This window comes from Haplochromis burtoni, unplaced genomic scaffold (genome assembly GCF_018398535.1).
Source record: "Haplochromis burtoni strain Fernald_Lab_line unplaced genomic scaffold, NCSU_Asbu1 Contig_52, whole genome shotgun sequence".
Lineage (NCBI taxonomy): Eukaryota > Metazoa > Chordata > Actinopteri > Cichliformes > Cichlidae > Haplochromis > Haplochromis burtoni.
The window spans coordinates 261209-277950 of record NW_024582413.1 but is presented as its reverse complement, the minus strand read 5'-3'; the positions used below and the strand labels follow the sequence as shown (position 1 = coordinate 277950).

General features: G+C 38.3%; 2 protein-coding genes across 2 annotated transcripts; both read right to left on the bottom strand.

Annotated features, from left to right (window-relative positions):
• Positions 1 to 566: 566 nt before the first annotated feature.
• On the bottom strand, positions 567 to 7857 carry cdk21 (cyclin-dependent kinase 21). The gene is made up of 7 exons (XM_005921884.3): positions 7052 to 7857; positions 4167 to 4299; positions 3916 to 4083; positions 3618 to 3727; positions 3423 to 3473; positions 2515 to 2647; positions 567 to 1342 (listed from the first exon to the last, which is right to left on the bottom strand). The coding sequence occupies exons 1-7, from the start codon at positions 7279 to 7281 to the stop codon at positions 1265 to 1267; spliced, it is 903 nt and encodes a 300-aa protein (XP_005921946.1). The 5' UTR covers positions 7282 to 7857; the 3' UTR covers positions 567 to 1264.
• Positions 7858 to 7998: 141 nt separating this feature from the next.
• Positions 7999 to 15614, bottom strand: retsat.2 (retinol saturase, tandem duplicate 2). The gene is made up of 11 exons (XM_005921885.3): positions 15379 to 15614; positions 14367 to 14549; positions 13946 to 14187; positions 12754 to 12955; positions 12468 to 12665; positions 12264 to 12383; positions 11000 to 11138; positions 10593 to 10702; positions 10341 to 10510; positions 8664 to 8823; positions 7999 to 8567 (listed from the first exon to the last, which is right to left on the bottom strand). The coding sequence occupies exons 1-11, from the start codon at positions 15596 to 15598 to the stop codon at positions 8419 to 8421; spliced, it is 1893 nt and encodes a 630-aa protein (XP_005921947.1). The 5' UTR covers positions 15599 to 15614; the 3' UTR covers positions 7999 to 8418.
• Positions 15615 to 16742: the final 1128 nt, after the last annotated feature.

Below are 16742 nucleotides of genomic sequence, written 5' to 3'. Positions count from 1 at the left end.
AAGTTAATTCTTAATTGTATGTATTCATAATGACTCATATGGATGCATTTTTAGTATCTTTTAGTATCTGTACCTGCTCCTCTCAGGGATCTTCAAAACTTCACCACCTACACCTAAAAAGATCATCCAAGAGAGGCGAGAGGCTGATTTAGATCTCACCGAACGGCACACAGGTGACTAAGCAGATAAAACAACATCAAGGGTTTTAATAAGGTTCTGAGCCAGCACTGGCTCCCTGCCTGGAGGACATTGCCCTCTTGGAAGGAATTTTCCCATCATGATGTAAATGTTCCAAAGGATAAGTGTGATCATTCAGGATAATATTAGTTTGCAGTGATTCTTCCCTTAAAGGGTACAAGTGTTTCCTCAGAATATACCAGAGCAAGGTAGGGGTCAAAAGTTCAGGGCTTTCCTTTAACCTGTCCCTACTGTGAAACCTGTAAATGTGAAGGCAGGCTCCACTGTAACGGCCCCCTTCCTGTTGGAAAAAAGTGTTATAACAGCGCCCCCTTGTCTTCGCACTTTGAAAGTGCAAGTGGAACACACAGCAAGGAACAAAATTCAAACTCAGCCCAATGTAAGAGACAGTTATTTATAGGAATGCTTTTGAAATGAACAGGGCAACTTGTGTAGAAAAATAAAACAATCTGTTAATACACACACAAATACCAGTGTGCTCTATACTGATTACACCATCAGTTATCAGTAAATATTTTTACAAAAATATCAAAAATAAGTGTGAAATTTCCTCCGATTCAATCAACTCTAGAACGATTTTTTTGTGTTAAAGAAACAGCAACAAACTTAAAGGTGCTCATAATAGGTTTCTGAAGCATGTAACGAAACAGTAAAACCAAACAACAAAAAACAAGCACACTCTGTAAATCAAAGAACACACAAAAAACATGAAGTTGAAATAAGAAATTATAACAGTGTAAAATAAAACCGCTTCATGTTTTGAAATTTATCGAATTTATCGAAATACGACCCACTGTCTTCAAGGTTGTGTGCCATAACATCCATATTCGGCGAGTCAGGCATCCTAATTGACTGATGTATAAAAAGGTGGAAACCTCAGACCTGACCACAGTCTCTCATGATGGTGTGACTGCAGTTTAAAACCTCTCAAAGGCAATAATCAAACTGCGCTCTGAACAAAGTTGACGGTGGATTTTATGGCACAAAACTATTATGTAGGTGGGAGAAGCTCAGAGCAGCAGCAGCTGAATTGCTCTTTCTTCCTCTCCTCATTCGACCGAGATCTTCAGGGCTTCATGAAGAAAGGATGAGCCAGGGCTTTGGCGGCTGAGATGCGGCGACTCGGTGTGAATACCAAACATTGCTGCAGGTGAGGAGATGTTACACCTTACTAACGGTTTACAGACAATTACTATCCCTACTTTGTGAAACCACATTCTCAAAGTTGTTTGCCTTTGATTAATCTCAGATTTTTGAATTATCACTTATTCAAATCAGCAACCCAAAGAACAAAATATTACTTATATTAAGACACAAAAGCAAGCAAGCACTGCAAATTATGGAGGACCAAAAATGCCAAATAAATAAATATTTAAAAAATGTAATTAGTCATTACAATACTTTACTGAGTGTAATTACAATACAGTTTACTATTAATTTGTATAATTAATATTTATATTAAATAGTTTATTTATTTTTATATATTTATTTTATTTATGTATTCTTTTTTTTCCTTTTTGTACTTTTTTTCAAATCTTCTGTTTCTTTATGCAAATAAGGGGCCGTCATTCAAAGTTTATCAGTAGGTTAACTTTTGGGCTATTCTTTAAATAATTTCAGGAGATGAAACAGCCTTGTTTAATTAGGCGGAATAATGCAAATATATTTGAATTAAAAAAAATTCAACAAAATAAAATGGAAAGAAAGGGAATAAATATAAAAGTAAAAATTTTAGAAAAAAATTATCGTGAGTTTTAATATTAATTTAATAAATGGCATAATAATTAATGACAAGGTTTTTTGTTTTTTTTAAATTAATTTCCTTTTTTATTTTGGGCAGTTTGGGTACTCCGTAGAGGCGTGGATATGGGAACACTGGCTGCAAGCTGTGTAACAGGAACAGAACTGCTATGACATTAGGTTTAAAATGTAACGTTTCCATCAGAATGACGCACATTTTTTTCAGTCCTGAGTTTAAATGCAGTGGCATCAATGTGTCCTGAAAAAATAACTTTTTTTTTTAACTCCGCTGTTTTTTAATGCTCTGCAAATATAAACGGTCTAAACTAAGATGATAAACAAGGTAAACATTATGTGGCAAACATGTTTGCCATGGCAACATAAGCTAAATATGCACCGCTCTGACTAAAAACAGCCTCATAGCGCTGACAGCAGGGCTGTGTACATCTCATGCCCTTTTTTTCACAAATTCAACTATTCTTTTTTTTTCTACTTTGTTGAACGAGTGATTACGGAGGGGATGTGGACACAGCTGTCATAAGTGCAACGTGAACACACAAACACAGATCTGCTCACAGACAAGAGGTCATTCTCATCTGGGCCCAGGTTGGGCAGCAGCTTGGTCAGAGAGCCTTGAGGTCCCCAGTTGACTGAATATGAGATCGGGCTGTCTGTGGGCCAGTCCTCCTCACCAGGCAAACCAATCACCCTGAAAAACATAAAGCAAGGAACAACCGTGCAGCAGCACAAAACACAGAGTATGGTACAATCAGAAAAGGTATGATTTGTATGGAAGGGTTCTCCCTCTTCTTTCTAAAAGCCACGGCTAAAGTTTGCAAAGTTGCATCTGGACAAAAGCAAGACTGCATACAGCCCATGTGACTATGTTATAAATCACCAGGGTTAACAGTCAAAGTTCTCTTCATTGTCCTTGATACAACAAAGGTAAACAAACTTGGATAAGTTTACAAACTTTTTGGTGAGGAGGATGGCTTGCATGGATTAGAGGAGGGGGTTACTAATGTTTTGACAAATTTTCTTGCGTATTCTTGCAGTCAGCTGTAAAACTGGTAAAACTGGCATTGACCGCATCTTTGACTATAGACTTTTCTAATTTCACCTTGTCTCTTCTTTGTCTCCTCTGCTTCCATCTCTGTGGGGAGACTAAGACCCAAGAAGAGCAATAAAGGATTAAGCAAACTAAGAAATGAGAAAGTTAACCTCCAGCAGCCCCCAGTCCCTCAATAGAAAGGCCTACTTTGGTTCTGGGTTGGCTTTATCCCGATTGGGTTTGGGTTTGGACCAACGATGACATGCACCACAGGGATGAAAATTCAAATGCTTGACGGCTTCCTGTGTTTCTTGGTGCATTTTCAGTATTATTGTTACAAACAACCCTGCATGACAGCAGAGAGGCAGTGCAGAGCAAAGAAGCTCTCCCCCCGTTTTTTTTAAAGATATACACAAAAAACAAAAACACTCACTGGAAGATTTTTTGCAGCTGCTGCACTTCTGTGTATCCCCGAAACAGCGGCCTGTGGGAACAAAGCTCAGCTCAAATCACACGCCAACTTCATCTCTATTTTCACAACTGTACAGAAGGTTTTATCTCTAAATTTAGAATAACATTCCAGCGTCAAATATGTCTTCCAGCGATACAAAGTCTGAGCGGCTCTTACCTCAAGAGGAAGAGCTCAGCAAAGATGCATCCAGCACTCCACACGTCCACCGAGGACATGTAAACAGAGTTCAACAGCACCTCAGGAGCTCGATACCAGAGTGTCACCACCTGAGCAGAAACGGGAGAGAATATAAGACATAAAGTTACAGGCGGGGGTGGAAGAAGCAAAGAAAAGGAATGCGTTTTTTTTTCACCTCAGGCCCAAGAACAGTGCCGAGTATAAGAAAACTGTGTGAAGATAGGATTATTGTAGTGAAACGTAATGCTTAACACCAAATTTCTGTTGTCTCACTTACACCTGGGGTAAGAGCAATATTAAAGGTGAGGATCCGTGCCAGTCCAAAGTCTGCGATCTTGACTTCTCCACGGCTGCTGATGAGGACGTTTTCTGGTTTTAGGTCTCGGTGCAGCACCATGTTCATGTGTAAGAAGTCCAGGCCCTGCAGCAACTGCTGCATCACATCCTGGGAGCAGCATGGCAGTAATTACGATTCTATCTCAAGCTGTGAGCTTTGACTGCAAAGCAATATCAGATCGTGACTCACACCTTTATGCAGTCACGGCTCAGTCCAGAAGCAGGAGCTTTTGAGAGGTAGGTGGACAGGTCCTGGTCAATGTATTCAAGGACCAGTGTGAGGTCCAGGCTCACGCCCACTGGTACAGCAGATGCATCCAACAGCCTGCAGAGTAGTATACAGCAGTAGAGTTGAAACAAGTCAATGCACACAATTAGTGCACAAGTAAAATGAAACCAAATTAGGATAAATGTCCAAAAATCAATTTAGAATTGTGGAAAGCTTGAAATTAACAGGACAAAGGGATGTTTAAAGTGAGGCTAGACAGGAGTTGTGGCAGGATGTTAACAATAATAGAGGATTGAAAGACTGTACACAGATACCCATGAAATGATTTTCCAATGCTACCCTGTAAGCGTTCCCATAAATTTAAAAGGAACAAATCAAGCATAGTGCATGTAACACGAAGAGCTTTCAGAGGCTACAGAATGAAGCTACAGAGTAAATAACATCAGGTCTAACAAACTGGAAAAATAGCATCTCATACTTAGATTTTACATGTAAAAGTGTATCATCAGTGTGTTTAATCTAAAAAATTCAAATGTAGCAACTCAAGATCATCATTAGAGCATCTGGAGGACATCAGTGTGGTTTGCTTCTTTGTGTCACACCTGGTTACCTGTTCAGGTGCCTCTCTCCCTATGTCAGTACAGATTAGGGTGCAGCCATTTTTTTATTGCTGTAATTTCTAAGTGACCAATTAGTTGCAAATCCAGTTTAATGTCAAACGTAAGGTAAGTTCTATATTACAATGCTTTTATTACAATGCACATCTAATAAGATCATCTTTTTAAAAAGCAAGAAAACACATTCTTAATGAAAAAATATCATGTAAATATTTTTTCATTAAGAATGAGAAAGAGATTCATGACATAGTTAGAGGACTTAAGAACAAAACCAGTACACATTGGAATGATAGTGATACGGTAACAGTAAAGACAGTTATTGATGGTACTGTAAAACCATTAAAATATATATTCAACTTGTCGTTTCAAAAAGGGTTTTTTCCACGAAAAAATGAAAGTTGCTAAATTTATTCCCATTTACAAAACCGGTGAAAGGCATCATTTTACAAACTATAGACCAGTGTCAATACTCTCCCAGTTCTCTAAGATACTGGAAAAACTTTTCATAAAAAGATTTGACAGTTTTGTGGAAAAATATGAATTACTGACAGATAGTCAGTATGGGTTCAGAAGCAACAGATCAACAGCTTTGGCACTAATAGATTTAATGGAAAAGATAACGGAATGTATGGATAATAAGGGGTATGCGCTCGGAGTTTTCTTAGATCTAAAGAAGGCGTTTGATACTGTTAATCATGAAATTCTAATAAAAAAATGGAAAGGTTTAGGGGAGTGGTTTTGGACTGGTTAAAAAGCTATGTAGGGAATAGGCAACAATATGTACAAATAAATGAATATAAATCGAATTTGATGGATATAGCTTGTGGAGTACCTCAAGGTTCAGTACTGGGTCCAAAAATGTTTATTATGTACATAAATGATATCTGCATAGTATTGCAGATTTTAAAGTTTGTAATATTTGCAGATGACACAAATATACTGTGTTCAGGTGTGGAATTGCCACAGGTTTTGGAGATGGTCACACAGGCAATAACGATATTAAAGAAGTGGTTTGATATAAATAAATTATCATTGAATCTAGATAAAACCAGATTTATGTTATTTGGAAAACAAAAGAGAAACATCAAAGTAGAAATATGTGTTGACAATGCATTTCCGTCCTGGGGAAAGCAAAGCATATGTTGGATCAGAAAGCACTGCACATTTTATACTGTGCTTACTACTGCCATGTATGAGCTACTGTGTAGAGGTCTGGGGAAACACATACAAAAGTAACACACAAACAATAACTATAATACAGAAAAGGGCCATTAGATTAATAAATAATGTAGGGTACAGGGACCATACAAATGCACTCTTTGTCAAAATGCAAGCTATTAAATTCCAAGACTTGGTGAAGCTTAAAACAGCGCAAATAATGTATAAAGTAAGAAATAAATTGCTTCCAAAAGAAATCTGTAAATTGTAAAATTGTTTCTGTAAATAAAAGAAAGTAAAAAATTAACCTATAAAAACCTAATTTTAAATAAGTATAAGAATGAAAAAAACAGGGTTAACCCAGGACGGTAATGTTGCTGGAAATGGTGTTTTAGTTCTTTTTTGGGTTGGTTTTTTTGTTTGTTTGTTTTTCCATAACTTGTGAATCTGCAAATTTACACATTCTGTATTTTTCATATGAAAGAAACTATACCGTGGTGGGGCTTGCTTATTTCTTGCCTTTGATTTATGTATGTTTGTTTTGTTTTATTTTGTTTCTTATGTTGTTTGTTTAATTTAAGACTAAAAGAAAATTAAACGAATGAGAGGTAAAACTTGAGGGGGCATGGACAAATAAGTAAATACTTCTGCCTACTCCTTTTCAAACAAATAATGGAATGATATTTTGTAATGACTGTGAAAGCATATGTTTGAAATGTTTGAAATAAAATGAACTGAACTGAATATGAAAACGCATTAGCTAAAAACAATAATTATATTTTAGCATTAAAAATAGCATTTGGATTAAAGAGCTCGTGCATAATGGTGAATTAAGCACTGCAGAAACATCAAATCGATTTTGGTAATTACCAGTCTTGTTAATTTAAAAAACTATACATTGAGTGATAGTGCTTAACATTAAAACATTTTTGAAGCACTAAATACCTTTTTTTTTTCTTTTTATAAATAGATTTTTTTTTAAAACAGGCCTTTCTTTGAACTCATGTTTCTTGTTAAAGATAGATTATGTCACACTGTGTTGTATTAGGACTGTAAATGACATATAAACCTACTTGACTATGTTGGGATGGTTAAAGTGCTGCATCTTGCGCAGCAGCGCCACCTCTCGGATCATGAAGGCAGGGATTCCGGATTCCGACGTGTCTCCGTGGATGGTGAACTTCTTAACCGCGAGGAGGCGCTGTTTCTCTCCCACCTCTCTGGCTTTGTACACTTTACCATAGTAGCCTTGTCCTACTTCTGCCAAGAGCTCATAGCACAAAGGTTGAGTGCCAATGCTCATTGTTCTTGAAATTCAGGGTAAATTAACCTGAACTTTGCTCGAAAGACACACTTTTAGGGTGACAACGGCTCACACGCCCTTCTAGCTGCAGTCACAGTAAGCTAGCTAATGAGGCTCTGTGAGTAAACTGAGGGTTTGCAAACGGTAATAACCAGCTGTCACAGCACCGCTTCAAACCACCTGTAACACCGTTGTTTTTATGTATTAATAAACTCTGAATTATGATTAAAATAGCTACTGTCGTTTTTTAATTTTACCTGAGAGTGTTCAGCGCCCTTTTCGCCACCACCCGGCGACGACGTGAAAATGTCTTTGCGTGACTGTCACCAGCATGACAGAAATTATGAGAAAAATCACACCCCTTTTAATAGCCAACTAATCAGAAAGCACAAAACTTGCGTTTAGCTAAGCCCACTCCTGGTACACGTGTTCACGCTGCTGTCAAATGTCACTGTACACAGCATGCTGCGTTCAGGTGTTGGACATTAACAAAACAAATAAACAAAGAAGAGCTTTTGGCAAGTGGCCATTTTTTAGTCATTCACTCAAAGCTGGGTTAGATCCTAATAATTACTACTGAAGTGGGTCTGCTTTACATGGACTATTTCTAAAATTATTGGAGAAATGCATCCATCCATCTTCCCAGTACAATGAGAAATTAATCTGACCTGCTCATAAAACACACAGTGCACCAGAGATACAGTTGTAACCATTTTATTATTTGCACCCCTTGTTTAATGTTTAATGAAAGAACTGTTTAAAAAAAAAAAAAGTAAATCAAACATATGTCATAATTAGGCACATTATGTGCAAAAGAAAATTAGCATAAAATACCACACAACACAGTGGATATTAATTCTGTCTTTGTGACTCACAAAGCATTTACATGAGTCGTGTTAAAGCCTGAGTAAGTACAAGTAGGCTTTTATAAGGACCACATTATTCAGACATGTTAAATCTGGTATTACAGACAACTTAACCAAACCGCGGAAGAGAAATGTAAATTAATATGAGTTCTCCAAGTGTTATGGAAGATTAAACTCTTTCCAGTATTTTAATGTTACTGATGAGCAAAAGTGTCACAGCACTGATTAAGTGCTGCATGAAGCGCTCTCTCAGCTGAATGGTGTTAGGCAGTTACTCCCCTTTCAGCTTGGTATTAATAAATGCTGTCCTCTTTGCCAAGGCGATGGTATCCAGATGGAGGTTTCGCTTGAGAATGGCAGAGCCGCAAGTGAGAGCTCCGGCGAGGGCACCTGCGAAACCGCACAGAAACACATCCTGGCCTGTGAAACAAAGGCATCAAGTGTTATACATGCAAAGTAAATCACAGCACACTGACTGGATGTTTGGATGTTCTAAACACACAGATTCACACACACCTGTCAGATAGAGGTTCTTCAGTGGCGTCTGAGCTCTCACTGTAATGTTCAGCTCAGGGTCGAACCGGCTGATGCTGTGATCTGCGCCATAGATCTCGCCTTTGGGGGCTCCGATGTAGTGTGTGTTTGTGATGGGAGTACCAGCATCAATGTATTCAATCTGCACAAGGAGAAAAAACAAATATATGGCTGCACAGAACTATTTAACTAGGAATTCAAGACTGCTTCCATCCATCTGTCTTCTTCCATTTATCCCATTCTGGGTCACAGCTTGGCTGGAGCCTATTTTCCAGCTGTCATGGGCCAAGAGGTGGACTACAGGTTAGGACAGGTTACTAATCTATTACAGGGCTAACACAGATAGATGATCACCAGTTAACCTAAAATGCATGTCTTCAGTTACTAAAAATCATGCTCTGTTGGGTTGTGACTGATTTGGCTTTTGAAAAATGTCCGATTTCTCTGCCTTGAGAAGCCCTTTGGTTGTTTTTGCAGTATGCTTTGGGTTATTATTAGCAGACACATTATTAATAAAAAGTAGTGATACAGTTCCATACGGCGATAGTGCTGCATCTCTGACAGATAATGTGGTATTATTTGGATCATGAGCTGTTTCTCTCCATACTTTTCTTTTCCCTTGTACAAATGAAAAAGAAAACTATCAGTGAGTGTTTGCCATCTCACTTATAGGTTTATTTTGTTGGGTTTTTTTGGCCTAATGACGACCTCGTTCACTTGTGACCTGATATTAAGAGTTCCAATGAAAAACTACCGAAACAAGTTCACCTTGGAATTAGTTCCAAATCTTTTATCTGCACAATCTGCGACGGAGCAGAAGTCACTTGGTTATTAAACTGCTTGTCAGGCAATTATCTAATTATGTCTGAGCCTCTGAAACAGTTAATGCAAAAACGTTTGCAAAAACCTTTGGCTTAAAGCTGAAAGTCTGCACTTGTTTAACATATTGTTTATTTGAATTCAAATCCGATGTTGTGGTGTAAAGAGGTCCTAATTGTATTAGTCATGAACTGTTTGGCTTCAGAAAGATGTTTTAGCTGTTTTTCAAACCTCCAACTTTATGCAGCCTGAACCATTCCCTCCTTAGATCTGTCACAATACAACACCACTGTCACTCTTTGACAAAACAACAACAATCTGTTTTTGGCTTCACTAATACGGCTCTGCAATGTGACTTCTTAGCCACCCTTGAAACTTTCCCACCATAAACAGGTGGTGTGTACATAAAGTGGGGATATAATCAAACTCGTGAACTACACTCAGCAACAAGTGGTCTTAAAATGGTGATTTTGCTTTGATGGTCAGTTCAAAATGAGCAATTATTAACAAATTGTGCAGCAGAGAATTTTAGATTATAAAAGAATTCTTACACAAACTTCTATTCTTCCCCTTTGGAGAATTGCTCCACCACGATTCATGAGAGATCAGCCACAATAAAAAGAAAGCATGTTCTGCATCACTGAGAGGGTTTGAAGCAATGGAAGACAGATGTTCCTAGAGCTTATTTTTAGGAGCCAAAGGCCATAGCTGTTGAGTGCATTCTTGATTAAGTTATATAAATAAGGTGGTTGCAACCGAAGTTTTGCTTTATATAATACATAAGTGCCAAATTCCATCATTAAACCCATCTACTAGAAGCTACATGGGAAGAGTTTTTACCTTGTCTCTGGTGATCTTGGGGAAAACATCCATTACTACTTCTAGAATGGTGTCAATGAATGCCTGTTTAAGCTCCGTGTAGTCGCGCCCTCTGTTTGTCACCTTGCCATCCTTCCACTCCTCAAACCATTCATATTTGGCAAAAGTGACCAGACTCAAAGTAGACTTCCCTAATGTGAAGAAAAAATGAGACTGTTTTTGAAAAAAATAAAATAAAATAATCTATCGAGTTGAGATTTTGTGATTCTGTACCTGGTGATCTCGCCTCCCAAGTAGGATCTTTAGCTGAGGGAGAGGCGACAAAGAGGAGAGGTACATTTTTTGCTGCCTCTTCTCTGTCTTTCTTCATATAATTCACAGCCCTTAAAAAAAATACAAATAAGAGACTCTTCTGAATTTATACTGACATTAAGGACTGGACCAAAAACTACCTTTAGGCATCTGCAACATCTGCATTCTGAACATTTCTCTCTATCATTCACCATGAAAAATCAGACATTTCTGATACTTTCTTGCTGTGGCAAAAAAAATGTACAGGTAAGATTTTATACTTGTGTATCTCATTATTATGCTGTAATATTCTGATTTGGCTATAAATACCAAAGTCTATATTTGGTCCTAATTGTAAAAGGAATGAAAACAAAAGCTTGACATCATACAGTTCATCGAAATTGTTCTCAGCAAAGATCCAGTAGTTGTCTGCTTTCAGGCCCAGCTCCTCCTTCGTCCCATTCAGACCCATGAAAACGCTCAGACCACCTTCACCATGCTTCAGCATACTCAGCTGCTTCTGGATAGCTGGAAGGCAGCAGAGGCACAGCACACAGTACAGCTTTACAAACAGATCACAGCAATATAAAACTGATGTTAGAAGCATGAGTCATTCCCCTGATTAGAGGGAAAAACAAGTACTGCAACAAGTAGCACTGTGCATCAGCATCAGTACTTATTCTTTAAGGTCTTTGAGTGCTGACATGATTACTCAGTGACTCAATCAGCAAAGGGCGAACAAGGAACTTTGTTATTTACTTATCTCTTAAATTTATCCTCTCAAATGTGAGGGCTGGGTACTTTTCTCCGTTTTATATCATGACACGCTGGTGTTTTAGTTAGGAAAATCCAGGGTTTAGGCTGCAAATCATACAAATAAAGGAACTGTTAGCAAGATGTTTTTTCTATGTTGGGGCTTTCTAATTGATCAGAATAAAGAAAATCCTTAGTTACAGTTACAAGTCTGTTGGAGCCCTGATCAACTTTACCTCCTCAACTGTAACTGGACCCAGGAGCAGACTGAGCCAACTCTGGCAGGAATTTGATCTCATCCCCGGCCACTGTGCTCACACAAGTCCACAGTCTGCTAACCCTATGACCTTTTATCATGCTGTAAGTCTATGTTTTGAAAGCTGTGCCAAAAGTTATGTTAGTTAAGTTATATTTGTAATAAGATATTTATATATATTTTTTTAAATATCACAGTTATTGTCAGTACTGGGTGATAGTAAGACCTCACTATTTGTCGACTATGCTCAGAGGGAAGGTAATCCAGATTAAATTGCAAAAAATCTGAGATGGCTTCTCTTAAAACTGAGCTCCCTCTCTCTCTTGCTCTCTTGGGTAACTTGTCCAATGTTATATGTATAAAAGCAGGTAGACTGCTGAGAAAGAGTGGGGACTGCACATGGGCATCTATCTTTGTTTGTGGTAAACACAGTGTGACACTGTAACTAGAGCAAACAGTTCAGTGGTGAGTGTGATGTGTGGTTTGGGAGGTCTTTCAGTTGACACCTGCTTATTATAATATGACCAGTCAAGCTGACTGTTTATAGGAGTGAGCCTGAAGCTTAGCAAAGACAGTGTCCACTATCTTGCCACTTTCCTGTCAAAAACTTCTTCAATGTTCCTTCAAATAAAGTCCTTTCTTACCTGGCATGGTCTGGAGGTCTTTAGGAATCAGCTTCTGGTATGTGTTGAAAATGCCAGCATCAGAGATGATCAGAGGAGCATGGATGTGTACTTCCTCCTGACCTTTCATTACGCTGACACCTGAAACCATAAAACACAAACACAGTGAATCACCTCCTCTGTGGGATGTTGAGCTAACTGTGTGTAGAGAAACTGAGGACCCACCACAAGCTTCCTTGGCATCATTGAATAAGATGCGATTGACTGGAGCTCGAACCAGAACAGCGCCCCCTGCCTTTTCAATGATGGGGATCATATGGTAGGCGATCTCACTAGCTCCGCCTTTAGGGTACCAGGCGCCATTCAGGTAGTGGGTGACTAGCAAACTGTGCATGGCAAAGCTGGCATCTTTGGGAATTTTACCTGCAGATCAGAGATGGAAACCAACAGTGAGAGCAGCATAGCGAAGAACTGATCTGATTACACCACTAAAACCATAGCTGGTTCTCACCATAGGTGCCAAAGATGTAGCTGAAGACAGCCCTGAGGTCCTTGTTCTCTGTCAGCTCGTTGACCACATCTGTAAGGCTGCGGGGAGCCATCTTGAAGAAGAAAGACAGATGCCTGACTAGGCCGGTGTGAACCAGGAACTTAGCCAGCGGGAGAGGGAGAATCTTCAGAAGAGCGAGGAACCAAACTCCGTTTCCAGTTTTCTGAACATGAAACACACAGTGGAAAAAAGTGTAAGCAAAGTAGTCTTGTCTCCTGTGATTACAAATTACATACATTTAGTGATAATTAAATATTTTTAAATTATCACTAAATTTACATAATATTCATACTCATTACATATCATGTGGCAACAGCAAGGAAATATATTCCTGGCTATACTTCTACAGCAGAATGGACAAATGTAAGAAGTATGTTTGTGAAACAGATGGGTGGTGCCATAAGGCCATAAAAACTTGGCCATAAGGTGCCATGAGGCCAGTCCAAGTGCACCTTTCCTTATTACTCCATAAAATGTTATGATAAATTAATAATGTATTGTTATTGCTATCAATATTTGATATGCTCTAATTTCCCAAAAATGGATCACTTTGTTTTGTGGAGTAAAATAGACCAAAAGTACTGCAAAAATGATCAGTTTTACAATATTGAGCTGTATCTGTTGGGAGAAGTTAGTTAACTCTAACACGGTTCCAAGAAAGATAAAGAGTCTCTTAGAAAAATCCCTTGTGAGAGAAACTATTATTATACGTTTCAAAAGATCTGAACCAGAGACACAAAGACTGTTTGCATAACTTAAAGCGATTGAGAAGAAGAAGGTTAATTAAAAAGTGTGCCCTCCAAAAGCACCAAGGAAAAACTGCTCCTGTATTTGCATGCCGAAGGGCAAACTTTGGCGCAACTCAGTCTGAGTGAAGTTGTGTAATGTTGCAGCTAAAAAAAAAAAAAAAAAGATGCTGCCTCATGAATCTGACCTTTGAGTTATCAGCTGATTATCTGTGCAACATCCACAGATGTTGGCTAATAAAAGTGCATAAACACATAGTTCCCAGGAGGAAAGGTCTTCACATGCTGGAATAACGAATAAAGGTCCACCCAATAAAATATGAGCCTACTTATTACTCAAAAAATACGTTTGCAATGCTAATAAAAGTCACTAAGTTGCAGATGCACAAACTAAACTGTGATTCTACCTTGGCCAGCTTCATGAACTCGTCAATAGCCTTTTCCTCTCCTGGGAAACACTTCTTCAGTTCATCTGTGAAGCGAGTCCTGCCACTGTAGATGGGGTACTGGCGGCGGTTTTCTGGAGGTCCCAGCACAACGTGATCGAATGGGTTCTCCAGGGGTTCCCACTCCAGCTGTCCATTGGTCATCTGATCCAGCATGCATCGAAACGGCTTGTGGTCCAACAGTTCGCCAATGTAGTGGATTCCTGTGGGATGATTGTGTAGATCACAGAGAGGAGACTTCAGAGCCCTTAATCGAGATCGAAAAGTATTCACCGAACCAAAGATCATCATTACAAAAACTGTCAAATCTTCTCTCCTCTTTAAAAAATACATATATTTTAATTTTAGGGAATAATAAGGTAACACGAGTCACTGATCTCACCAACATCAAATTCAAAGCCCTTCTCAGTGAACGTGTGGCAGCATCCTCCGGCCCGGCTGTGCTGCTCCAGAACCAAAACCCTTTTTCCAACTTTTGCAAGCAGCACGGCAAGTCCGAGCCCACCAACCCCACTGCCGATGACGATGGCATCCAGATTCTCCGGTACTCTATTGGCCACAAAACCTAAAGAAGTGGAAACAAACCATTCAATCACCAGCATGGTTTTAGTATAACAGTAATAAATTGGAGAATCCTAGTCATGCACTACCAATAAGAATCATTTTAAAACATAATTGGTGTCAGATTCACAAAAACTCCAGATATTCTGTTTTGCTCACTTTCATACCATGGTGTATTCAGGCTACTATATAACTACAATTTCTCAAACCAAATAAAATGGGAAGCTTAATGGGGTAAAAAAAAAAAAAAAAAAAAATCAGCAGACTGGGTATATTTATAGGATTCTAACCTTGAGGGGTAAAAAACTATTTTTTGTGACTTATTTATTAGTTTATAGTATGACATTTACACATTTTTGTAGTACTTTTTTTCCTCATATTTTTTCCCAATGTAATAACATAAAATATCCAAGTAATGTTTATTGTAAATTTGTAGACTGTGATCTCCAGTTTTTGTCCAGATTTCCTTCTTCCTTTTTTTATTTGTGCAGAGATTATCTGAGATTTTTAGGCTGCTCCCTTTTTTTTTGCAGTCTTGGTTTGGCAAAAGTACCAAAGGAATCTTGCACTTTTATAAACTTTGCAACGTCCATTCCAAACCCACAGATCTCATCTTATATCTATTTATATATGTTTATATGAGGAGTGCATGAAATTAGCACAATTTACAACAACTTCCAGTTTCAGTTCTGGCTAAGCATCTGTCTGCTGACTTATAAACATCCACAAACAAATATAAATAAGAATGAGTCAAATAGTTGACTTGAATAGTTCAAATGCAAAGGCTGACACTTGACCTGCATAACTCCGCGTGTAATGGACCTTTCACTCACCTTGCTTCAGCACTTTATTTTTCTCTTTCTTGTCGTAAACTCTCTTCTTTAGCGGTTCACGAGTGTCCTTCTCAAAGGGATCAGGCCCGCGGCCGCCGAAGACATAATGTAATAAAAATATGACAATCGCCGCACAAATAATGCTCACAGCGATCATTATTGCGCCCCTTCCCAAGCCACTCGGCACAGTCACGGCGTTCACTTCCTCATTGGGTTCCATCAAAAACCAGAGCCTTTACTTAACAGCTCGGATCAGTACCGCCCACATAACTGACAGTTGGCGAAACTGCCCAATCAGAATCTCCCTTTTGGGACGCGTTATTATATTTCGACCAATTATCGTCAAGTTCAACGTGACAGCTTCCTTTGGTGTTTATTATGTTTTTAAGTTGAAATTTACTGTGTCCTAATGAATTTATTACGTTTTTATTGCTGCTGCTTTTATCGTCCTTGTGTTTTGCTGCTGCTTTATTCACATAAAGCAGTGTTCATCTTATTTGTAAAAGTTCCATGGCCAAAGCATAAAATTTGTCTTTTCAGCAGGGTAGTGTACATGATCCACAACATCTCTTTGCAGTGTTTTACTTGTGTTAAACCACTGATTAAATTAACTATTAAAAAAACAAAAAAACAAAACAAAAACAAACTGTTTTCTCAAGGCGCTTTACATTGTAAGGTAAGGACCTTACAATAATGCTAATAAATTATCTTACAATTGGGCTGTCTCTGCGTAATAAGGTTTTAAAAAGTTGCCTAGAAGGTAAACACCTTCCACCTTTGCAGTTACAGAATTCCTCGCTCCGGCTTAGCTTAGACATTTTATTAAATGTTTAAAAAACACTTATTTGCCGAGGAACATTGTGTGATGTTTCAAAGCTTCTTAAAACCCTCATTTGTGTATTTGGGGAGGAAATTATTTAAGTACAGCTATATTTAACACCCATTTAATCAGACTTTACCAAAACCTCACAGTTAGCTCTACACCAGGGGTAGGCAACCTTTCTGATGACAAGTGCCATTTAAAATTTCCTCAGAGGTCAATGTGCCATATGATTGCATTAGCAATAAATTTAATAACGCTCTATATGAACAGTTACACAATATATAGAACCACTTTATAGAATATTTGTTCACAGATGTTGGCAGCTATCAGCGAATAGTTATCAGCTGTTTTGAAACAAAAAAAAAAAGACACTTTTTATCCATAACAAGAACTCCACAATAGCAAATGAACTGTACAACAGAAAATACAAACGCTATTTATGGTCTCCTCACAACAATGATAAGAGAAATAAACTGGGCCAATATGGCATGTTTGTTAATATTCAACCCAACCCTTCAACTCATTCATGTCACCTAAAAGG